General features: G+C 39.2%; 2 protein-coding genes across 8 annotated transcripts in view; one reads left to right on the top strand and one right to left on the bottom strand.

Annotated features, from left to right (window-relative positions):
• Positions 1 to 15,557, bottom strand: part of LOC126278350 (polycomb protein Sfmbt-like) — a 263,014-nt gene extending 247,457 nt beyond the window's left edge. For 2 of the 6 annotated variants that reach the window (XM_049978398.1, XM_049978397.1), the window contains exon 1: positions 15,123 to 15,513. In XM_049978398.1, the coding sequence (XP_049834355.1) occupies positions 15,123 to 15,144 (22 nt within the window). In that variant the 5' untranslated portion in view covers positions 15,145 to 15,513. Of the gene's footprint in view, positions 1 to 15,122 lie in introns of all 6 variants that reach the window. The other 4 variants (XM_049978396.1, XM_049978394.1, XM_049978399.1 and 1 more) reach the window with 4 other exon arrangements.
• A 72-nt stretch (positions 15,558 to 15,629) lies between these two features.
• LOC126278352 (serine hydrolase-like protein) lies at positions 15,630 to 18,607 on the top strand. 2 transcript variants are annotated; one of them, XM_049978406.1, is made up of 2 exons: positions 15,630 to 16,416; positions 16,560 to 18,607. In XM_049978406.1, the coding sequence occupies exons 1-2, from the start codon at positions 16,320 to 16,322 to the stop codon at positions 17,393 to 17,395; spliced, it is 933 nt and encodes a 310-aa protein (XP_049834363.1). In that variant the 5' UTR covers positions 15,630 to 16,319; the 3' UTR covers positions 17,396 to 18,607. The 2 variants fall into 2 exon arrangements, with proteins under 2 accessions (XP_049834363.1, XP_049834364.1); XM_049978407.1 differs by having other exon boundaries at positions 16,193 to 16,416; positions 17,570 to 18,607.
• Positions 18,608 to 26,290: the final 7,683 nt, after the last annotated feature.

The raw sequence follows: 26,290 nt of genomic DNA on the forward strand, positions 1-26,290 counted from the left end.
ATATACATTTAGTGACAGAAGTAAAATCATATGGGGTATCAAGTGAAATTGTGGCTGGATTCAGGACTTTGTAGTAGGGTGGACACTGGACACTATTTTGGATGGAGAGTCATTGTCAGACACAGAATAATTACACATGTGCCCCAGGGAAGTGTGTTGGGACCATTGCTGTTCATGTTGTATATTAATGACCATGCAGACAATGTTAACAGTAACCTCAGGCTTTTTGCAGATAATGCAGTTATCTATGATGAAGTAGTGTCTGAAAAAACCTGCATAAGATTTCGAAATGGGTCAAAGATGGGCAACTTGCTTTAAAAGTTCAAAAATGTAAAATTATGCATTTCACAAAATGAAAAAAAACATGGTAAACTCCAGGTTTTTTGGTAGAATGCTGGGGAAGTGCACTCACACTATAAAGGAGATTGCTTGCAAATCACTTGTGTGACAGATTCTAGAATACTGTTCAAGTGTGTGGGATCCCTACCAGATATGAGTAATAAAAGATATTGAATGCACACAGAGAAGGGCAGCATGAATGGTCACAGGTTTGTTTAATCCATGGGAGAGTGTCATAGAGAGATTGAAGGAACTGACCTGGAAGACTTTTGAAGATAGACGTAAACTATCCGGAGAAAGTTTCAAGAACCAGTTTTAAATTACTACCCATGGAACATATTACAATCCCCTATATATTGCTAACATATGTATCACGAGGATAAGATCATCCCCTATATATTGCTAACATATGTATCATGAGGATAAGATCAGAACAACTACTACATGCACTGATGCATTCAAAGTATCATTCTTCCCACACACCAAAAGTGAATGGAACAATTAACTGGTACAATGGGATGTAGCCTCTGGCATGCAGCTCATGGTGATTTTCAGAGCATAGATGTGGATGTAGATGTAGAATATGCTGAGATATACTTTCATCCTGAAACCTGCTGTTAATGCCTTAAGTATTTTGGCAAAAAGAATCACAGAACAAAAATATTTGCACTCAGTTGATCTGGAAATTGCTTACAGCTACACTGTACAACAAACTCTGATACGGAATCAGTCCAAAAACTGTGTGCATTATGCAAAGAAACTTTTCTCTGTAATGGAAATTCCACAATGTTAATTATGTCTCAATTATATGAGACCAATATTTCTGAAAACAAGATCAGAAAGTAAGCTTATTAGCTGTTGGATTATCACAATAGATATTTCAACAAATTGAATGAAAAGATGCAGGGAATGCCACAGGACCTGATGGAATATCAATACAATTCTACATATAGTAGGCAAAATAACTTGCCCTTCTTCTAGCAGCAGTGTACCATAGGTCTCTAGAGTGAAGTGTTCCCGATGATCGGAAAAAAAGGGCAGATCATTGTCGTTTTCAAAATGGGTCATCGATGAGATGCATAACACTAATAGACCTAAATCTCTTGAGTCAATCTGTTGTAAAATTTTGGAACATGTTTTATACTCACGTATTATAACATTTCTGGAGACTGAAAATCTCCTCTGTATCAATCATCACAGGTTCTGAAAAAAATGATCATGTGAAACCCAGATCTCTCTGTTCCATGGGACACACAAGGTGGTAGACACCAGAACCAAAGTACATCCTCTGTTCCTGGATATCCATAAGGCACTCAACAGTTCTGCACTGCCACATGTTGTTGTTGTGGTTTTCAGTCCTGAGACTGGTTTTATGCAGCTCTCCATGCTACTCTATCCTGTGCAAGCTTCTTCATCTCCAAGAACCCACTGCAACCCACATCCTTCTGAATCTGCTTCATCTCTTGGTCTCCCTCTACGATTTTACCCTCTACGCTGCCCTCCAATACTAAATTGGTGATCGCTTGATGCCTCAGAACATGTCCTCCCAACCGATCCCTTCTTCTGGTCAAGTTGTGTCACAAACTTCTCTTCTCCCAAATCCTATTCAGTACTTCCTCATTAGTTATGTGATCTACCCATCTAATCTTCAGCATTCTTCTGTAGCACCACATTTCGAAAGATTCTATTCTCTTCTTGTCCAAACTATTTATCATCCATGTTTCACTTCCATACATGGCTACACTCTACACAAATACTTTCAGAAATTACTTCCTGACACTTAAATCTATACTCGATGTAAAAAAATTTCTCTTCTTCAGAAACGCTTTCCTTGCCATTGCCAGTCTACATTTTATATCCTCTCTACTTCGACCATCATCAGTTATTTTGCTCCCCAAATACCAAAACTCCTTTACTACTTTAAGTGTCTCATTTCCTGATCTAATTCCCTCAGCATCACCTGACTTAATTCGACTACATTCCATTATCCTCGTTTTGCTTTTGTTGATGTTCATCTTATATCCTCCTTTAAAGACACTATTCATTCCGTTCAACTGCTCTTACAAGTACTTTGCTGTCTCTGACGGAATTACGATGTCATCCGCGAACCTCAAAGTTTTTATTTCTTCTCCATGGATTTTAATACCTAATCCGAACTTTTCTTTGTTTCCTTTACTGCTTGCTCAATATACAAAGTGGATAACATCGAGGAGAGACTACAAACCTGTCTCACTCCCTTCCCAACCACTGCTTCCCTTTCATGTCCCTTGACTCTTATAACTGCCATCTGCTTTCTGTACAAATTGCAAATAGCCTTTCGCTCCCTGTATTTTACCCCTGCCACCTTCAGAATTTGAAAGAGAGTATTCCAGTCAACATTGTCAAAAGCTTACTCCAAGTCTACAAATGCTAGAAACGTAGGTTTGCCCTTCCTTAATCTAGCTTCTAAGCTAAGTCGTAGGGTCAGTATTGCCTCACATGTTCCAACATTTCTACGGAATCCAAACTGATCTTCCTCGAGGTCGGCTTCTACTAGTTTTTCCATTCGTCTGTAAAGAATTCGTGTTAGTATTTTGCAGCTGTGGCTTATTAAACTGATTGTTCGGTAATTTTCACATCTGTCAACACCTGCTTTCTTTGGGACTGGAATTATTATATTCTTCTTTAAGTCTGAGGGTATTTCGCCTGTTTCATACATCTTGCTCACCAGATGGTAGAGTTTAGCCAGGACTGGCTCTCCCAAGACCGTCAGTAGTTCCAATGGAATGTAATCTACTCCGAGGGCCTTGTTTCGACTCAGGTCCTTCAGTGCTCTGTCAAACTCTTCGCGCAGTATCGCATCTCCCAATTCATCCTCATCTACATCCTCTTCCATTTCCATAATATTGTCCTCAAGTACATCGCCCTTGTATAGACCCTCTATATTCTCCTTCCTCCTTTCTGCTTTCCCTTCTTTGCTTAGAACTGGGTTTCCATTTGAGCTCTTGATGTTCATACAAGTGGTTCTCTTATCTCCAAAGGTCTTTCTAATTTTCCTGCAGGCATTATCTATCTTATCCCTAGTGAGATATGCCTCTACATCCTTACATTTGTCATCAAGCCATGCCTGCTTAGCCATTTTGCACTTCCTGTCGATTTCATTTTTGAGACATCTGCATTCCTTTTTGCCTGCTTCATTTACTGCATTCCTATATTTTCTCCTTTCATCAATCAAATTCAATATTTCTTCTGTTACTTAAGGAATTCTACTAGCCCTCGTCTACTTGATCTTCTGCTGCCTTCACTACTTCATCCCTCAAACCTACCCATTCTTCTTCTACTGCATTTCTTTCCCCCATTCCTGTCAATTGCTCCCTTATGCTCTCCCTGAAACTCTGTACAACCTCTGGTTCTTTCAGTTTATCCAGGTCCCATCTCCTTAAATTCCCACCTTTTTGCAGTTTCTTCAGTTTTAATCTACAGGTCGTAGTTTCCCCTTGCTTTCAGCCGTTCGCAGTACCAGCACAGCAAGGCTGTTTTGGTTACTGTTACAAGGCCAGATCAATCAATCATCCAGACTGGTGCCCCTGCAACTACTGAAAAGGCTGCTGCCCCTCTTCAGGAAACACACGTTTGTCTGGCCTCTCAACAGATACCCCTCCGTTGTAGTTGCAGCTACGGTACGGCTATCTGTATCACTGAGGCACGCAAGCCTCCCCATCAACGGCAAGGTCCATGGTTCATGCCACATAATGAATTAGTTACGATCACACGAAAAATCAGACCAACTGCGTGAATGGACTGAAGTGCTTCTACCAAACAGAACACAGCTTGTCATTCTTGGTTGAGAAAAGTATTGACATAACAGATATTATACACTGAAGTGGCACAGAGACTGCATGTTGGCATGTGTATTCAAATACAGAGATATACAAACAGGCAGAATGCGGCACTGCAGTCAGCAATGCCTATATAAGACAACAAGTTTCCGGTGCAGTTGTTCGATCGGTTACTGTTGCTACAATGGTAGTTTATCAAGGTTTAAGTGAGTTTGAATGTGGTGTTATAGTCGGTGTATGAGTGATGGGACACAGCATCTCCGAGGTAGCGATGAAGTGGGGATTTCCTCGTACGACCATTTGACAAGTATACCGCGAATATCAGGAATACAGAAAAATATCAAATCTCTGACATTGCTGCGGCCAGAAAAAGATCCTGCAAGAACAGGACCAACGATGACTGAAGACGGGACAGAAGTGCAACCCTTCTGCAAATTGCTGCAGATTTCAATGCTGGCCATCAGCATATGTCAACATGTGAACCACTCAATGAAACAACATAAATATGGGCATTTGGAGCAGAAGGCCCACTCATATACCCTTGATTACTGCACCAAACAAAGCTTTATGCTTTGCCTTGGCCCATCAACAGCAACAATGGGCTGTTAATGACTGGAAACATGTTGCCTGGTCGAACGAGCCTCGTTTCACATTGTATCAAGTAGGTGGATGTGTACGAGTATAGAGAGAACCTCATAAATCCATGGGCCCTGCTTGTCAGCTGGGGACTGTTCAAGCTGGTGTAATGGTGCGGGGAATGTGCAGATGGAGTGACATGGGATCTCTGATATGTCTAGATACGAGTGACAGGTGACACTTACGTGAGCACCCTGTCTGGTCACCTGCATCCATTCATGTCCATTGTTCATTCTGACGGACTTGGGCAATTCCAGCACGAGAACGTGACACCCAACATATACAGAAGTGCTACAGAGAGGCTACAGGAACACACTTCTGAGTTTAAACGCTTCTGCTGGCCAGCAAACTCGCCAGACATGAATATAATTGAGCACATCTGGGATGCCTTACAACATGCTGTTCAGAAGAGACCTCCAGCCCCCTCATACTGTTACAGATTTATGGATAGCCCTGCAGAAATCACTGTGTCATTTCCCTTCAGCACTACTTTAGACATTAGTCAAGCCCATGCCACATTATGTTGCGGCACTTCTGCGTGCTCATGGGGGCCTGCACGATATGTGGCAGGTGTACCAGTTTCTTTGGCTCTTCAGTATAGGTCCATTACTTTTCATACTACATACAAATGACAGCAAACAACACGGCTTTTGCAGATGATGCTTTTTCAAACAGAGAAGTCGCAATGCTAAAAAATTGTAGCAAAATGGTAGTAGATCTGCAGAGGATCAAACCTTGGAGCCGGGTGCGGCAATTGACCCTCAACAAAAACAAAAGTAATGTACTACATGCATATAGACAGAACAACTCATTATGGTATGATTACACAATTGCAGAACAACCACTGGAAACAATTAGTTTCACAAAATATCTAAGAGCAGATGTACGAAGTAATTTAAAATGGAAAGACCACATAAAACTTATTCACAAGAAAGACAGATGCACTTACGAAATGCAGTTCATCAGCAAAGGATGTAGCTTGAAAAATCCTCATTCAACCAACACTTTAGTACTGTTCATCAGTATGGATCCGTATCACATAGGACTGATAGAGGAAATAGAGAATATATAACGAAGACCAGCACATTTTGTTCAATGTTCGTTTAGGAGGCACACAAGAGCCGCAAAGAAATTAACCAACTCCTTTTAAAGTTAAAAGTTGCAGGAGAGCATACATTCCCATAAGAGTCATCAAATACATTCCTTGCTCCTACATGAATCTCGCAGAAAGACATAAAATTGGAGATATTCAAACCCACACGGAGCCTTACCACAATTACCCTTCCCGCAAACCATTTGTGACTAACAGAAAAGGGGTAAAGTGAGAGTGATGCACAGAGTGCCGCCTGTCACACTACACTAGGTTGCTTGTGGAGTACAGCTGAAATTTTGATGTGGATTGTCACATCCTAGTCTAGCCTGGGCAAACAATGGCTTAACTGTTTATATTACAACCATTTGATCAAAGAAATATGTAAATGTGAATATATCCAATAATAAAGAAAAAAATTCTCATTTTCACCTGAATTCATCAGATGGGATCCATTAAAAAGAACGTGGAAGGATTGTGTATTTCAGAAAGAATGGCGAAAGCAGCAAAGAAGTTGAAGATGGAAAAACGGAATCCAGAAAAAAACATTTGCAGGAGCTGCTAGAAAACATTGGATTTTTTTACAATCAAGATGTACCTGAATTTGCCCTAGTAACAAGAACTTGTTACACAATTTGAAAGTAACTGTTTTTTGCTTCGCCAGATTTTCAAAAATCCAAAATGCTGTATAATTATGACAGTAGGTGCAGCACGTTGACACACTGTACACAAATAATACATCAACATGTAATACAATCTCTAGTGCCAGTTTTTTCTTTCAATTTTGCTACCACCATTTGTGTGTAATAATTTTTATTTTATTGTAATACAATCCAGATTTCAGCTTTAAGTCATATACGAGTATAAAAACTTCTTTGTTTATTGTCAAAAGATAACAAACTGGTGTGAAATACAAGTTCTTAATGGAAAAGCACATCTGCTCAAACGGGCCAGATCTGTCATTAGTAAAAGTGAAAATATCTCCAAAAACGCCTAAATACATTACGGAACCTACAGGACAGTTGCTATATGAAACTGATATCAGTGTTTATTTGTTAGCTGTTTCAACAATGTAGGTAAAGATAAACTGCTACTTACTGTAAAGATGATACATTACATTGCAGACAGGGCACAATTAAGAGACACTTAAACTACAGCTTTTGTCTACAGCTTTCATCAGAAAAAGAAAGAGAAACACCCATGATTCAGGCACACAAGCAAACACACCTTGCTCGTGTGAATAAATGGTGTGTGCTTGTTTTTCAGATGAAGGCTGTGGCTGAAAACTTATATGTCCTCACTTTTACTAATGGCAGGTCTGGCCTATGTCACTAGATATGCCTTTTTAAAAAGGACTTTTATTTCATACCAGTCTGATATCTTTTGACATAAAAATAAATAAGTTTCTGTGCTTGAATCTGGCATAAGGCTGAAATATGGATCGTATAACAATAAAATAAAAATTATTACAAGTTATTACAAGCAAATGTTCACAGCAGCGCTCAAAAAACTATACCACGACTGTGGCTCCGACCAAAATAAAAATAATCACTACCAGTAGTGGTATTTTTCTTTATGGACATATAATAAATTTTTGCTCTCTAACTTAAACAACACCAAAATGCAAATAGGTGTTTCAAGTAGACTGAAATACAGTCTTTTCTGTTGTGTTAACAATTACAGAATTAGATAGGCATATTTCAAGATGCAACACACAGAATACAACTTGGCATTTTTCTGGGAGCAGAGAGCATGATGGAAGTCTTATGACTTTGGATTGGTTCAGATTACTTCTATTTGGTGAAATCCTTAACTAGGAAACAATGCAATGTATCATAGCAATACAACACTATAGTGTGTACTGTGAATGCAGTGTTGATTCTGGTGGGCTGCTAGCCCTGTGGGATGGTGGTGGTGTTCGTTTCCCCACCCAACACTTCCCCTCCTTCTGCAGCAGTCTTTGTGTCAGGTGGCAATTGCGTTCTTACTCCCCCAGGAAAGGTGCCAAGGTATGCTGTTCGAATGGTGCACTGTATCAAACACAGTGAAGTATAAAACTTTTGGTAGTTTTGATAATTTGGGAGCCTGATAACATAGTGAACACATGCATAGGAAAAGTTTAAAATTCACTAATTCTCTGAAACGCAAACAAACAATTCGCTGGAAAATGATCGTATTTCCAGTGCCTTTTACTCACTGTCTGTTCCTTGTTAAAATATGAGAGAATTTTTGGCCAAGTCTAAAGAGTGTCTGTACCATGGCCATTACATTTTGATCTTCAGTTACATTATTTGTGGGTCCTGCATAAAAAGTTGTGTCAGGATGCCAAGTTGCAAAATCGCTATTAAGTCAAGAACAATGACTTGCTAACCTTGGATTTTTTATGTATTTTCTTCCAAAGGAAGTGGCCTATGTGAATGGTTCTAGTACCTACACTATGTAATATATGAAGCTGAAACTTGGCAGAAGCTCATGCATGTCTCTTAGTTACAATCTGTACATACATTGGTGTGCAAAATTAAAGCAACATACTGCAATTTCCCCAAATTGTGCTTCATTTACTATATAATCATGTAAACTTCCAACAGATGTCTGTACCATTGTGTTCTGCACAGAAGACGGCATGCTGGTCAACGGACAACTACGACAACAATTATATCAGTCCACCTATCAAATGGGGTAGGCGTTTGCCGGGTAGTCTCACATCCACAATCGTGACTAATGTGGCCAGGTGGCTTAATGTGAATCATTCTATTGTTTCTCAGATAGAGTGCCAATTTATAGAGACCAACACCGTGTGCCGAAAACTAGGGCAGGGCCAACCACATGTCCATCAGAAAGAGAGGATCATTATTTGGCTGTAAGGGACAACGGTCCTGTCGTACAACAGCAAGGAAACTGGCTTCTGACTTCGCAGCATCCACAGAACCTGTTGTACCGAGGCAAATGGTCTACAGATGGCTTCAGCAGAGTGGTCTTTATTCTATTCAGTTGATTTTTCTGCATGTGAAGGTATGGAGTGTGTGTACAAGTATTTGATACTCAAACTCCACATCACTTCCAACAAGAAATTTATTATACTCTTAATAGATTGTTGAATTTGTGTCTACTCTTGCATCTGGATCATTTGCTGTCAAGTGACACAATCTGGAAGATGCTCCCAACTTTACTATCTTCTATTTTCTTTAAATAGACTGCTGTGCAAAATTAAAGCAACAAATGGAAATTTTGTCGGTGACCTGCTGATGTGTCTTCACGGAAAGGAACGTCTAGAGTGAAATCTGAGCCGGTGTTTGGAGCATCGTGTTCAACTCAGTGTTAATACGCCTTACAGCAGTGTTTACCCAGCGCTGATCATGGCACTGAAAGACCTGCACAAAACCCACATTCATGTGCGCAGTTTCTGCTCCTATTTTATCCAGGTCACTCCTAATACTATATTCATAGCCAGGCTGTTTCCTGCTCTCCCAACTATAATTACCTGATCTTCCTTCTCAAAGTCCTTGCATAGCTGACCTAAGTTTTCTGTCACCTGGCTAAGGCTAGCACTTGGCCATCTGTTATATGCTGTTAGCTTCACAGAAATTACTCAGATAAAGTTAACTTTATCTATTCCCTCCACCAGTCAGCTCATTTCACTAAAATTTACTTGTTACTGTTCAGAGTTACATTTTGATGTTCCCTGCTATGATTCAAATACGGATAAAACTTTCTTCCCCAAGGTCAGCCTCTATCAGTTTTTCCATTCTTCTTCAAGGGATTCGTGTTAGTATTTTGCAGCCACAACTTATTAAACTGATAGTTCGGTAATTTTCACAGCACCTGCTTTCTTTGAAACTGAAATTATTATATTCTTTTAGAAGTCTGAGGGTATTTCACCTGTCTCTTACATCTTGCTCACCAGTGGAACAGTTTTGTCACGACTGGCTCTCCCAAGGCTACCAGTAGTTCTAACGGAATATTGTCAACTCCCAGGGCCTTTTTTCAACTTAGGTGTTTCCATGCTCTGTCAAAGTCTTCGCGTAGCATCATATCTCCCATCTCATCTTCGTTGACGTCCTCTTACATTTCCATAATGTTGCCCTCAAGTATATCAGCCTTGCATGGACCCTCCATATACTCCTCCGCCTTCCTGATTTCCCCTCTATGCTTAGGACTGGATTTACAACTGTGCTCTCGATTTTCATACAGGTGGTTCTCTTTCCTCCAAAGGTCTTTTAATTTCCCTATAGACAATATGTACAAGGGTCATTCAATAATTAAAGAGACGAATTGGTCTGGGGAAAAAACTGTTAGCAGGGAAAGTTTGGTACTTTTATTGCTTTAAGTTGGCATCACTGGGATGAGCCCTGATCAACTGACGTATCAACATTGTTTTGTTTATAGCCTCAAAAATACATTTCAAGATGACGAGTCTGCATGAGAAATGCACTTTAGTTGAACAACAGTCTGTTATTTCCTTTTTACTTGCTGAAAACGAGAAATTGTATACTGTAGAATGCGTAAAGTTTATTGTGAAGGTTGTATGAATCGTGCAAATTTTTACAAGTGGGTAGAGCAGTTCAAAAATGGTCGCGGTCCAGTGACTGACGAGAACCGTTCTGGCCAACCAGTTGTAGTTTCAACTCCCTCATTTGAAAGTCCAACTGATTACATTATTTGTGTCGACCACTGTGTGACTGTAGAAATTATAGTTGATATGGTTCAAGTTAGTACTAGTACAGTTCATAACATTATTTGTAACAAGCTGAAGTACCGCAAAACATGTGAAAGATGGGTGCCAAAGGAGTTGACGCAGCTACTCAAGGAAACAAGGTTGAGAGTGTGCACAGAGCTAATGGAATGTTATGAAAGAGAAGGTGAGCACTTCCTCAACAAAATGTTAACTTGTGATGAAACTTGGGTTCACTATTACGAGCCACAATCAAAAATAGAAAGCATGGAGTGGAAGCCCACCAACTCACTGTCAAGAAAAAATTCAAAACCCAAGCATCAGCAGGGAGTCATGTTGACAGTGTTTTAGGATGCTCAAGGTCCAGTTTTTTGTGATTATCTCAAAGAGTAGTGAACAACGAACAGCCAATACTACTCGCATTTGCTTTTAAACAAGGTAAAGCCTGCCATGAGAGAGAGACGTCGTGGATCTCAGAGAGGCGTAATTCTACAGCAAGACAACGCACATCCTCATACAGCTCAACTAACACGTGCAACCACTGACAAAATGGGCTGGGAAGTACTGACTCATCCCCCTTACAGTCCTGATTTAGCGCCTAGGGATTTCCATTTGTCTGGTGAACTGAAGGAGGCATTACATGGAAAAAGGTTCCAGGACAACGAAGACCTGAAAAAGTTTGTGGGAAATTGGTTCAAACATCAAGATAAAGAGTTCTTTGCAGCCGGAATGAAAAAGCTTGTAGCACATTGGAACAAGTGCATATATGTTCAAGGTGATTATGTTGGAAAGCAGAAAAAGAATTGTCTTGTAAAAATAAACTTTTTTTCTTCAGACCAATTTGTCTCTTTAGTTACTGAATGATACTCTTAGCTTACTCCAAGTGACATTTGCTTCTACGTCTTTACATTTGTAATGGTTCATTAGCCATTCCTCCTTAGCAATTTAGCACTTCCTTGCTACCTCATTTCCGAGATGTCGGTATTCCCTTTTGCCTATTTCATTTACTGCATTTTTGTATTTTCTCCTTTCATCAATTAAATTCAATCTCTCTTCTGTTACCCAAGGACTTCTACTAGTCCTCTTCTTTTTACCTACTTGATCCTCTGCTGCCTTCAATATGTCACATCTCAAAGCTACCCATTCTTCTTCCAGTATATTCCTTTCCCCTGTTCTTGTCAACTGTTCCCCAATGTTACCTCTGACACTCTCTACAACCTCTGCTTCTTTCAGTTTACCCAGGTCCCATCTTCTTAAATTCCTATCTTTTTGTAGTTTCTTTAGTTTTAATCTACAGTTCATAACCAATAAATTGTGGTCAGAGTCCACATCTACACCTGGAAATGCTTTACAATTTAAAATCTGGTTCCTAAATCTCTGTCTTACCACTATATAACCAAGCTGAAATCTTTCGGTCTCTCCAGGCCTCTTCCATGTATACAACCTTCTTTCATGATTCTTAAACCAAGTGTTAGCAATGACGAAGTTATGCTCTGTGCAAAATTCTACCAGGCAGCTTCCTCTTTCATTCCTTACCCTCAGTCCATATTCCCCTACTTAATTCCAGTCCCCCATAACTATTAAATTTTCGTCTCCTTTTACTATATTAATGCCACCGGCCTTGCTGCAGTGGTAACACCATTTCCTGTCAGATCACCACAGTTAAGCACTGTCGGGTTGGGCTAGCACTTGGATGGGTAACCATGTGCTCTGTCGAGTGCTGTTGGTAACTGGGGTGCACTCAGCCCTTGTGAGGCAAACTGAGGAGCTACTTAATCAAAAAGTAGCAGCTCTGCTCTTGTAAATTGACATATGGATGGGAGAGCGATATGCTGTCCACACGCCCCTCCCTATTCACATTCAGTGAGGCCTGTGGCTGAGTATGATATGGTGCCCCGTCGGTACCGTTGGGCTTTCCTGAGGCCTGTTCGGATGAAGTTTCACAATATGAATGAATTCTTTTAACTCATCACAGGTTACCTTCAATTTCTTCATCACCTGTGGAGCTAGTCTACACATAAACTTGTACTATTGTGGAAGTGTGGGCTTCGTGTCTATCTTGGCTACAATATGGCATTCACTATGCTGTTTGTAGTAGCTTATCCACATTCCTATTTTTTTTTATTCATTATTAAACCTACTCCTGCATTACCCTCATTTGATTTTATATTTATAATCCTGTATTTATCTGACCAGAAGCCCTGTTCTGCCTGCCATCAAACTTCACTAATTCCCACTATAACTTCAACCTATCCATTTCCCATTTTAAATTTTCCAACCTAACCATCCGATTAAGGGATCTGACATACCACACTACGGTGCGTGCAACGCCAGTTTTGTTTCTCCTGATAATGACATCACTCCTAGTAGTCCCCGTCTGGAGAACTGAATGGGGGACTATTTTACCTCAGAAGACGCCATCATCCTATAACCATACTGTAAAGCTGCAAGCCCTTGAGAAAAATTACAGCTGCAGTTTGCCTTTGCTTTCAGCGGTTCGCAGTACCAGAACAGTCATGCTGTTTAGGTTGATGTTACAAGGCTGTTCAATCAATCATCCAGACTGTTGCCCCTTTTTCAGGAACCACACATTTGTCTGGCCTCTCAACATATACCCCCTCTGTTGTGGTTGCACCTATAGTACAGCTATCTGTATCGCTGAGGCAGGCAAGTCTCCCTACCAGCGGCAAAGTAAATGGTTCATTATTACAAATAAATAAGTCACATGACGAATTACAAAATAGACAATGAGGTTTTAGTATGCTGGTAAGCAACGCTATTGCCATCTGGGCAGCGCAATTCACCCCTTTCTGTGTCAAAAGTTAGCCATAACCCAGAATAGTGAAGATCACACTTTCTCATGGTATTGTAGCTATGCACATTTTTTTTGCTTACACACACATTTGTGCAATGAATACTTGTTCCCCTAATCATGAATTAGGGTCTACTCAAAAATATGATGCTATACAAAAGTATCAATGAAAATGGGCATCTTAAGCTAATTTATTGGTGTGCCTACCACAAAAATTTGCAATAACCCTAATAGCATAAGTTCATTTAAATTTACTTACTTTGGCCAGGTGACAACTTGTTTCCGCATAGGGCTGACTGTACACTTACAATTAACTACAGTTCGTAAGCTCTACATCATGATCTAATGATGGTATAGTCTAAGCTCGTTACATGATTTTTAAAACAACTGAAGAGATCGAGGCCTACACAATGTTATTAATCATATTCATTATTACTGCAGATTCCTACAAGAAGCTTATTTCCTTCCAAAATAAGTCTTCACTTTTGCTTACGGTCATGTATGTCACTAATACACACAATGCATGGTTCTCATGTGCATACTGCCCAAGCAAACTACGTTGACACACAGAGTGGTAGGTGATGCGAAGGATCGTACATGGGAAACGTCTTTACAGAAGCTCCCATCAGTCACCGCAACGAGTGTAAACTTAATTCGTGCGGACAATACATTTACTGCTCACCAGACTGATCTGAAGATGGCTGATGCCCCAAACCCCCTCCCTACAGTTGAAATATGTAACGCACATACATCTAAAGTAATTATATCAGAAAATAAAAACTGTGTTATGTGAAGTTCCTTACTGTGAATTGCTATACTTGTGAAACTAAAATAATTTACAATCTCAGTACAGTGAATGTATCTCCACATTAGATAGCTGTTATATTTGCATGGGTGTCACACACCACTGAAAACAGCAAAAATGACCAAATGGTTATAGCTAATTGATCTCTGCTGCACAGTGAAAATAGATTTAAATTTTAGGCAGCTTTTAATCCACAATGTTATGCTAGAGTTACATATTAATGGGCTATGATTCAGATATGCCATTTATGAATTGACTTCTTTTGCTCGAGTTTAAGTTGTGGTTTGCGACACTTCATTTCCGCTGCCATGTAGGCCCATTAGTGTAACCTTGCATTCTGTTAGGTACTTTATTCAGAAACTGTACGAGAAGGCAAAAAAAAAAAAAAAGCTAATTGTACATAAGCTATCAACAAGAACGCAGTTCCCGCGTAATAGTCATTTACGCGGAAATCTAGAAATCCTTACAATGCACCCAGGTAGTCAAGCATGCCGTTGGACGACGGCATATTAACGCTAAGAAATCGGTATAAAATGTGTTCCAATGTCGTTTGCCAATTTTAGTAAGCTAACGAAGAAAGCCCTAAAATAGGGGCATACTATATTGCTTACTTTCAGCGTGAAGGTGTTTCTCTGAGCGGAATTTGTTTGGTAAGCACTATTACCAATAACTAGACGCACCGTGTCACATAACTATGAGATAGCAAAGACGACAGTGGCAAACAACAGGCTGATAACAAACAACGTAGTATACTCCTGTACAAATTTACTAATTAACAGAAGTTCACTATCGCAGCGCGCTTATCGTCGATCGGCAGAATTCGTACACAAACTATATTTGTTTATCCCACCACCAATATTACCCAGACAGTCACGAAGATGGGGACAATTTTAGCCTAAACTATACTACACTTAACGTAACAGCATACATATTTTTAATAAACTACTAACCATCACGAGTCGCCATGTCCATGACAAAGAAAACTCCAGGTTTAGATGATACACGAATTTAGAGGTCTGGACAGAACGAGACAATAATTTTACAGCTACTCTTCTTTTTGCATTACATGGGAACTTAAGTATTCAATAAGAACTCACAACATTTAACACGTCAAATTTTCGAAAAACGAAACACACACAAATTCTAGTCCAAAGACTACCCAACACACGCTGCTAATCAAACCAACGTTTACATAATTTACGAATTTGCAACATTGATGTTAAGCGCGGTGCACGCATGTGTTAAAGATTTAAGTAGAATATTAAATAATCTTATAAATACTTTTCCTCCTACTATTAACTGTAGTTATTCATTTCATACAGGACACCGAAAGACAAAACTGCTGCAGCTCAAAGACCTAAGTTAGTAAACATACATTTTGTTTTGTTTTTAAGAACTTACATCTTGCCCGCAAACGATATATACAGTGGGTTAATAGAATGTTTCTCAGTTAGTAATATTATTGTTCCTTGTAAGACGCTGTGTTGTATGGCGAAGATTTTTATTTTTAAAAACCACAAACAATCCTTTCAGTCATCGCAGTAACACACCAATACAATCAATTTTCTTACAACAATGTTATCGGTTATTTCTTTAAAATCAATGTTTTACTGGGCACCTACGTAAATGGTCGCCGTTTGTGTCACACATTACCCACTAGAAATTCGTAATGAGATGAAGGATCTGAAGCACCTCACGTGAGGCACTCAAATGAAATTTCACGGTAGCGGCTGATAGCTGATTATGACACATAATTTGTAATAAAATTATCAAAAAGTTCCACATGTTAATCAACGCTGGTGAGCGATGAGACTTGTTCTTGAAATGTTTCACATATTACAACTACGGTGAAATTCGATGACCATAAAATCATTTTGAAGACTCTAAAGCACCGTAACCAGCAATTTTTTGATCGTAATAGTTTTCAAAAGCTATGAGAGATGAAAAATATGACTTGTCGCTTTAGTGACGAATTTAAACTTCCCTTTCCAATACGATCTGTAGAGTGATATGTTCTGTAAACTTTATCGCAGAGATAGTATAACACGTTTTGAAGCACGATACGCGGTTATCACACACAGTATATGTTGTCTGTACGTAAGAAAAAGTGCGAAGTTCAAGGTATATGGTGAAGAAATTTCTGCATCATGTCAAAAGCAGTAACATCAGATGACAGTTCTAATGATCCGAAACCACTAACTTTTACTGAAATTGAAATACCTGTTCCTTGGGGTAAAATTGCAGGTAAATTATTTAGATACTTATATGTACGTACAGATATCACCGCCTGGAAAAAAGGTAGACTGTAATATAAGTAGGCTCGTCCCTCAGTAATTTAACATCAAAAGAAATCTATTTTCATGTCATCAGATCTTTGTTTTTTTCAGCGATGACATGCGGCGATTCTTCCAGTCATCCCATTTTATGTCTGCATGGCTTACTGGATAATAGCGCGTCATTTGATAGACTCATGCACGCCGTGTCACTGAAATCACATTTCTTTGTAAGCATTGATCTCCCAGGCCACGGAAAATCATCACATTTGGAGCCTGGGACACAATATCGTTTTCTGGATTTTTTGACAGTTGTTCTGAGGATTAAACAGTACTTTCAATGGGAAAGGTTTTCTATTATAGGACACGAAATGGGAGGACTCTTAGGTCTTTATTTTGCAGCATATTTTCCTAAAGCTGTTGAGAAACTTGTCGTGCTAAATCCAGTGTGCTATTTGACACGAAACAAAGACCAAAGCCAACGGTTTATAAAAACTGCAGAATCTGCTTATAAAGTGCAGCATGAGCCCAAAGAAATTACCTTTACAACGTTGACTGACGCACTGGATTATATTTTAAATTTGCGGAAGACTAAATTGTCCAGCGAATTACTTCCAGTTTTGCTAAGAAATGTCTATCCTGTTGGTAACATGTATACGTTGTCCATAGACAGTAGAATTAGTGCATTAGAATTCCCAGTAATAAGTGAGAAACAGTTGTATCAAATTTTTAATAAAATAACATGCGAGCTTTTTATCATCACTTCTTCAGATAAAAGAGAAGATTTTAAAATGTTACCAGTTGCTTATTTTACCCGTTTATTTAAGAAAAACTGTGTAAGATTTGGAACCATCACATTAAAAGGAGACACTGATCTACATTTACACAAGCCAAAAACAGTTTCGTCTCAAGTACGGCAATTATTTTTGGACTTCAGGTCATCTTTATGAAAGTTTTAATATACCTATCAATGTGAACTGTAAATTCAAAACACTAATGTGTTGGTTGTTATGATCTATTGGTTTACAGGAACATAGAGTCAAGGTGATCAGATTTTAACTTGACATTAGTTATTGAGCTGTAAAGACACAAAAATAATTAAGTTATATCAAATTACATTGCAGCAAAGGTTTGGGGAGCCGCAGACAATATACCACTTCTTGCTGTGCATGGACTTCAAGACAACGCTGGGACATTTGATCGCCTTGTGCCCTTTTTGCCAAAACATTTTTACATAGTTTGCATAGATTTACCTGGTCATGGTTGTTCATCACATTTTCCACCTGGATTTGTCTTGCATTATATGGATTATATATTGTCTGTCAGGAGGGTTGTTGATTTTTTAAAGTGGAAGCAGTTTTACTTCTTAGGACATAGCTATGGTGCACAGTTGGGTGCTTATTTTAGTGCATTCTGGCCAGAACATATAATCAAACTTGTAATGTTGGATGCAATATCTACATTTGTGTATTCAGACTTTATGGATAGATTTCCTGTCAGTTCTTCCCGACTATTGAATATGGAGAACCGAATTGCCAAGAAGCAACCCCCTGCTTATAGTTTTGAAGAAGCATTGCAGAGAATGTTAGAGAGTAGAATTAGCAAATTAACTGACGATGCTGCTAAAACTCTAATTATGCGCTCACTTGTCAAAAGAAATAATGGTGTTGGATTCTCAACTGACCAGCGGTTAAAATTTGCTGCTTGGGTACCGTGGGGTCCTGAGCAGAATGTAAATATCTTACAACGGATCAGATGTCCGCAACTCATTGTGTTAGCATCACAGTCACTGCCAATATTGAGCCAATCATTTAGTAGAGAAATGAAAATGTTCAGGTCAAGAAGAAATTTCACCTGCATTGTTGTAGATGGAAATCATGACGTTCACAATAATCAACCTGAAATAGTGGGACCAATTGTAACAAAATTTTTTACCGCAGATAAGAGTTCCTTGTAATGTGTGCAAATGCTCGGAATTGTTCTATTGTGAGCAAAATATTATATATCATGTATGCATCTATTTTAAAAATCAGTATTACTATAGGTAAACAAGAAATGGTTTAATTTTGTATATATTATTTGTATTTGGGTCACAGAATGAGTGCTGTGTGTCATGTAAATACAAGTAAAATAAAATGATATACTAATGGTACCTGAACTAATATTCTGGTGATATTTTTATTTATTTCCCAAATGTTTACTGCATGCTATTGCAAATGCATATTTACGTGATTCATTATAGGATCAAAAATGGAAATTTGCTCTGCTCTATGGTAGGCACGCAGCTGTGTATTTATATTTCACTTTCTTTTGGATTCACACATGTACTTTTCAAAATTTCATAAATACATGCAGTCTTGATTACATGTTAAATGATTTAGTGAAATAGTTGTCTGGTATACAAGCAATGTTCAAACATCTTGAGTTTGGCTGCACTTGCCTGGTTCATTACCTCATGTGACTTTGTGTAAACAGCATCCAACAAGGATATTTTATATCAAAACAAATAGGTGTGTTTTACTACTAGGAAATGCTCTATGTACACACTCAATAACTTTGCCAACTACTGATTCCCTTAAATGTCCCTTGACACTCTATCTGCAAGTTACAGATAATCTTTCACTGCTTGTATTTTGTCCTCTTATGGCTTCAGAATTCCAAAGCGCATATTCCACACCTGTCAAGAAATAAATGTCCCGCACCTTGTTTGCCAGTCACCTGTCATCCCTCACTTACCCACTGATCGGCGGCAAATGAGTGCCCTCCCCTTGTGAATCAATACCACCCTGGCTGGAGTACCTGAATCATGTTCTCTGTCAGATTTTCTGCTGCTCTTTTTCAAGCCCTGAAATCCTCTCCGCCATCCATCCTCTCCAAAGTGGTATTTCGCCACTGACCCCCTCCCCTATTCAATGCCCTTGCTTCTTCCTGTTCCATCACTGTACCCAATCCCTTGTCCTGTGGCTCATGCCACTGTAAAATACCTACTTGCAAGAGCTGTCTTATATATCCTCCCACTACCACCTACTCCAGTCTTGTCACCCAAGGAGGTAGTGCACTGTTTAGAACATTGGACTTGCTTGTGGAAGGACAGCAGTTCAAATCTGTGTCAATTCATCCTGACTTAGGTTTTCCGTGATTTCCCAAAAGTGCGCAGCTGATTTCATTCCATATTCTTTTGTAATCAGAGCTAGTGATCCACCTCTAATGACTTCATTGAGATGGGAAGTTAAAGTCTAATCTTCCTTTATTTTTACTTTAAATGCGAACATTTCCTTTATTCTTTCCTATCCTGTCGCTGGCATTTCCTTCCTTATCAAAGTTACTTGTGAAAGGAGCCATGTGGTCTACCAACATAGCTGCGAATACTGTGTGGCATTTTACATGGACGTGACCACTAACAAGCTGTTTGTTCGCACAAATGGTCATCACCAAACAGTGGCCAAAAGACAGCTGGAACATCCTGTAGACATGGTGTGCTTGACTTTAGTTGCTTCACAGTCCGTGCCATCTGGATTCTTCCCACCAACACCTGTGTTTCTGAATTGCACAGGAGGTAACTCGTCCTGCAGCATATCCTTTGTTTTCTTAACTCCCCTATCCCCTTCCCCAGACAGCACTACAGCATATTCCCCCACCTCTATGTTGCAATCCCTCCTACATCTCACATCATGCATCTTCTGTGTGGAAGCCATTGTCACTACTCACTGCAATCAAGTGTCTATGTCTGGAGGTGACAGTGGCTGTGTGTATGGAGTTGTGCATTATGAATGTGTGTGTGTTTCCTTAAGTCTGATGAAGAACTTTGATAGCTCAGTCTGCTTTTAAACATGCCTGTCTGCCACTCATTGCCTCATTTATGTGTGATTAACAATCTGTCTTAATTCATATTGTTGCTATTCTGTTTCATGATTTGACATTTACTGCTCTAGGAGCTGTCTCATCGAGTAAAAACAGTGATGGCATGTAAGACTTCATGGCTTTAACGAATTATGTATTGCCTTCGATAGAGTTTACACTTTGGGGGACTTATTAAACAGCTGAAGGCTGGAACATTCCCTTTGAACAAAGTAGTGTATTAGTATATGACACATGCTGATTTGAGTTTATTCAATTGTAAAGTTTGTGAAGGTCACTGTTTTCCATTAATCTGCATTCAGTTGATACTGTCTTTTTAAGAATTTGATGATCACAAGAATGTATAAGTAAAGAAATGATAACATCTCCACCTTCTTTTCTTCGCTTCTCATTATTACATGTTTGTAGTACGCAAAGGCATAGCCATCAGTACATATTTTGTCATTACTTGATCAATGTATTCATTCCATTTCAGATTATCTTTTAGTAGTACCCCAAAGAATTTGAATTCTTTGTTAGTTTTAATTGGTTGATCATAAATGTTTCCAAATGGTTGAGATGGGTTTGTGTTTTTGTTTGGTGTTAAAAGTTCATGAAACTGTCTTTTGCCATTTATGGTTATTCTGTTGTTTACAGTGCAAGCATTACATTTTCCAGTAGCCAAGTTCACTGATTTCTGTGCTGTTGCAGTGTCGTACACTTTGAGAAGCAGTTTCCATTCGCAAATATAATCATTTTGTGAGCTTCTAGATTCAGGCTTCAGTCATTAACATTCAGGAAAGTAGCAACGTTCCAGCATTAAGCCCCAAGGCACAACTTGCTTGACACTCTCACTTTCAGATATAATTTCAGTTGCTGACTAAAGTTGATTGCCTGTTTACATCATACAGACCATCTGTAAGTGAATGTTTAAGAATGATGTAATTGATTTGTCTTCTAATACCACCTGTCCAATTTTTATTAGCAATATTTTGTGACTACTCTATCAAAAGCCTCTGACCAAGTTAAAAATATGCCTGTAATGGGTTGTCTCATGTCCAAGAGATTTAGTATCATGTTAATGCAGTAATAAACTGCTGTTTGTATTAAATTTGTTTTGCCTCAAGCTCTGTTGAGATATAGTCTGCATATTCTTTTTATCAATAAACCATTCGCTTTTCGTACTTAATTTTTTCATTCATTTTAGATATGCATAGTGGGAGTGTAATAGGTTGATAATTGTTCATATCTTTTTTCTCAAAAATGGAATTACTTTTGAGATTTCTATTGCCTCTGGGATAGTACTTGCTTGGAAAGAAAAGTAACAGAGTTGGAGTGGATCAGCAATAGTGTGTACGTAGTTGTTCATGACATTTGCTTATCATCAGTCCCAACAGCATAAAAAGATTTTAATCATCCTAAGGCTTTTATATTGTCTTTCTGACTGCACTAGTGAATATTGATTTTTTACTTGTGTAAATTTTCTGATTTATTATTTCATCTGTTGTATTTGGATTATTTTTCACACTTGTTCAGGTATGTTTGTACAGAATTTGTTGAATGTGGTCACCAGAGCTCAGAATTAATTCATTTCATTTCTGTGTTTCATTCCTATATTTGTCTGCATTCTTTGTTTCACCCTCTTCTTATAATTTTTCACACTGCTTTTACTTTTGTTGGATTTGTCAGTGTGCTCATCATTGTGCATCCTTTCAGCCTTCTAAGGATACATGTATAACTTGTATAGTAATTGAGAAGTATAATTACTTTGTTTGCACAACTTATGAAATATTCTCTTATTTTTGCAGAATGTTTTCATTGCTGGTGTAATCCAATTCTTCTTTCTCTGGCTGCCGTTTAAGCTTATTGTTATTTAATGTTATTGTTTTCTTTGGAAGCAGCAAACTATTAACTCTGAATCATGAGCCACTAAACCTCGAGTGAGCGGTTATTTGGAACAGGAATGTGAAAGAAAGCTAGCAAGGTTTCAACTGAGAACCTCTATGGAGAGCCTAGAAGAACTGTGACAAGCAGCGAAAGTATGTGATGATTCTAAATCAGTACTCATATTTCGTTACATAGGAAACATTCAAAAAATTATTTTAACAAGTGTTTAGGAATATTACTTATTTTCCAAATCTGTTCTGACTAGAGCTAAAACTTAGAGCAGACCATAAAGATTTCAGAAAGAGGTAGTGAGATCTGAACATATAGCATGCTTCAACTTGAGGCATTAAGTGAATTTGCTAGCCTAAGAAATTTTTATAACTTCCATAGGCTTCAAGATTCTCACAGTTGATAAGCTTCCTTCCTAAATGTCCTGGAACACGTTGGACTAGATAATAAGATTAGATATATCATCAATGATATGGTACATACACATCCTACTAACAATTCAAGTGTCTACATGAAATTTTAACAAAAAGCCCTCATAAAAAAGATAGTAAAATGTAGACGCAGTTTGAGAAGGCTTGAATTACACTGAAGATATAGTGTGTTTCTTCAGTTCCCTTGTAAATGTGCAATAATTCCAAGGCTGTGCTGGATAGCAAATGATTTAAATAGTTAGTCATCTCAGAATCTGAACCCTCTGCACACTGCAGGAACAAATATATAAAGCAGTGTGTTCCACTCACTGCTAGGCGAAAAAGCCATTGCAATTTATAGTGAATCTACAAACTAACTCATTTGTAAATAATATGTTAACAATGACCAGTGCAAACATACAAACAAAACATACATTCTTGCTACCTCCCAACAGCTGCTCTATGGGAGTTTGTTGCCCTAACTGCATTGTATTAAATGGCTTAATCTGAGCTGTGTTTGAGTATACACAAATTCTGACCTCACATTGCACTAGACCACTAAGTTAAGTCACAGAAAGTGTGACTCAGTAAAGAGGACTGTGATATTCACAACATGGGTGTTAATGATACTACGTTATTAAATTACTGGTCCTGACTCGTCACAATTTGCCTTGTTTGCTGAAGTTTATGGGGATGGTTGAAATTTTTGAGTCAAGGTACCAACCCTTTTGCAAATAAGCCTACAGCACTGCAACAGTTGTCAGCAGGAACTAACTGTGTAGCTGAAAAGTTGGTAAAAGTTACATATTGGATCTCGTCTCTTGCATTTTTCAATATGACAAAGACAAACACATTAGGCTTCTTACCGCTCAGTTTGTTACCACAACCAGATTTTCTGCTTTTATTTTGTTGGCTTTGCCAGCTCTCAGCCAAACTGTCATATACCAACCTATCCTAGACCTCTGACTCCACTACAGCTCAGTCTGTCACCACAACCAAGATTTCGGGTGGGGTCATATACGCAACTGTAGCTGAAACATTAAATGAAACCCATCATTTCATCAGCCAACTGGAGTGTTCTGAATATATCAGTGTCACACTACGGGATACCATGAGTGTCACCATGGCTAGCCCCACCCAAGGAAACAGGCACTGGGAAGGGGGAAGTGTGTGTGTGTGTGTGGGGGGGGGGGGGGGGGACATAGGACATATGAAATGAAGACCTCTACACACCAAAAATCAAGAAACTCAGTGGTAAGAGGGGGTCTGTAAATTGTTGCCAGCAACATTTTACTCAGTAACCAATGCATGATGGCAAACTAGTGCACCTAGTACCAGAGTGAGTGCTGATCCTATAAAGTATATCCAAAGCAAATACTTTGAAACCACTGCTTGGAGAATGTCAGCTGAAAGAGAATTCAGAAAACAGTCAATAGAGGAAATGTACCCAAAATACTAAAATGTTGACACCAGGATGAAGTGAGTCTTGAAACAATCCAAAAGTAACAGTTAGCAATCATGTGCTCCACTTGAATGCAGTGCAAACATGAAAAACATATGGTGGACAGAAAAGAGGTGTGGACACACAAAATATACTCTCTGAACTGGAGATACAATCACAGGTTGGAGGTTGCAGAGATAATCACCCCCCCCCCCCCTTTTGTTAAACATCAAACAGTTTCATTTGGTCTCGAGGTGGAGAATCAGTTTATTTGTACTTTCATTACTATGAAGGGACTTCAATTAGCAATGAAGCAAAACATATATCACTGCCTCAGCTTGGTAATGTTTGTTATTCGGTGACTGCAATTTTGTTATTCAACACAACCCTAATGAAATGTGGCCCTCAGAATCACTTCCAACAACACAGATCTCACAAACCAAAAGATGGCCATTCTGAAGCAAAAACAAAGCTTCTCATTTAGGGCCTTAGGCCAGTTGTGCTAAACTCAGACTGAGATCCCCTGATATATCTGCAGGATAGGACAGATAGTTTAATTTGTAGAAAGGGGCCAAAATGAGTGGCTGTCAGTTGCACTAGAACATACTACTTTATTCATTTGAACATTACAAGAGTAAAGAAAAAAATAAAAACAGAGCAAGCCAAACATTAATTTTAGAACTCAATTCCCAGCTAAATACGCCATTCAATCTCAGGCCTCATGGCCAAAACAGCTTTAATTTAAAACCGGCTGACTCATAAACAGGAATTTGAATTTAAAAGGCAGAAGGCCTTATCTTAAAACATTTCTCTAAATTAGGCCAAAGGCTCAAACAATCTCACGGCCTAAGGTCAAAACAACTTTAATTTAAAATCAGCTAGAAGCCATACATAAACAAACAACAAGGACAAATAAGAAAAGGCAGCACATCAAACGGTACTCACAAGTTTCCAAGGGTCAGCCTGGAATTCAAACACTAACGCTCGTTTAGGTGAGACAGGCAGTTGGCCCGACAATTCTCAATCCGATGGCAACCCAACCAATAGACATTCAACAGACCAAGCAACAGGACAACTTCCACTCCACCCGACCAGCACACAACAGGGAGTTTAATGGTATAACACAGAAGGTATCGGTGCCCACAATGAATTACACATTCAGCTGTCAAAGTATAAGCCGTGCTGGACAGCCACAACAATACGAGGAAAATACACTGCCTGAATTTACGTCAAGGGCCAGAGCAGGTAACCAGAACATTAACGGCCACAAGGCAGAAGATTCCGCTGGTGCACTTCAATTCAGAAATAATCAGGTTAAGTTAAACTCCTCAGGAGGGTGGCTAGAATTTCGCCAACTTGAAAACGCACATTGTTGCTCGCGGGATTGTCCCAAGAGCCCACAACAAAATTCAAACGACACAGTGTGAACAGTTGTGGCTGGCTGGTAGATTAAGTAAAGATACAACTTTTGTGTGTGCGATCGGTAAGCCACGGATCTCGTAGCAATGGGAACAGCCCCTCAAACCTCGATCACGGGTGGACGCTGGTAGCGGCCACAGCCAGATACGTGCCACGGTGTCTTCCTTGATGCTCCATGCCAACCAAACATCTTCCCGCACACGGGACAGCCGGAAACTAAAAGTGCGAGGCCAAAGAAGACAAATCACAGAATAGCTACCATTGTTTAATGCAAAGTATAACACGAACCAGCCACGGCTCAACCTCCCTCGCTTAAACTCAACACAGGGAGGGGCTGACTCAACCCCTGAGGTATCTGAACTTAATTTAGCTAAAGTGAACCCGATACTGCTTACCTGAACAGTTATCTTTGACCAACAGATTTACCGGGCCTAAAATATGCACGATGGTGCAAGGCCCCAGAAAATGGGGAGCAAATTTACTAAGATTTCTGACACACACCTGCCTCCCTGGGAAATTGTGGACATAGACTTGATCCCATGGCCTCCCCTTAAAGGTTTCTTGACTACGATTATAACACTAAGCTTGTTTATTATGGGCTCTGAGTGTATACGTCTGGCCCGGTTCCAGTTTTCCTTGATAATTGAGGACTAATATCTGCTGGAATAAGATCTTTAATTCCTCACAAATTTGAAAGAGAGAAATTAACGGCATAGGAAAGGATGAAGGGGGTGGGCGTAGCTCGCAAAGCTTCATGACTGACGGTATTAAAGGAAAAACTAAGCCAAGGAAGACTGGAGTTGCATTTACTAGTCGTTTTCTGATGATAAATAATCAAGGGA

The sequence above is a fragment of the Schistocerca gregaria genome, chromosome 6 (genome assembly GCF_023897955.1).
Source record: "Schistocerca gregaria isolate iqSchGreg1 chromosome 6, iqSchGreg1.2, whole genome shotgun sequence".
In the NCBI taxonomy this organism is placed as follows: domain Eukaryota; kingdom Metazoa; phylum Arthropoda; class Insecta; order Orthoptera; family Acrididae; genus Schistocerca; species Schistocerca gregaria.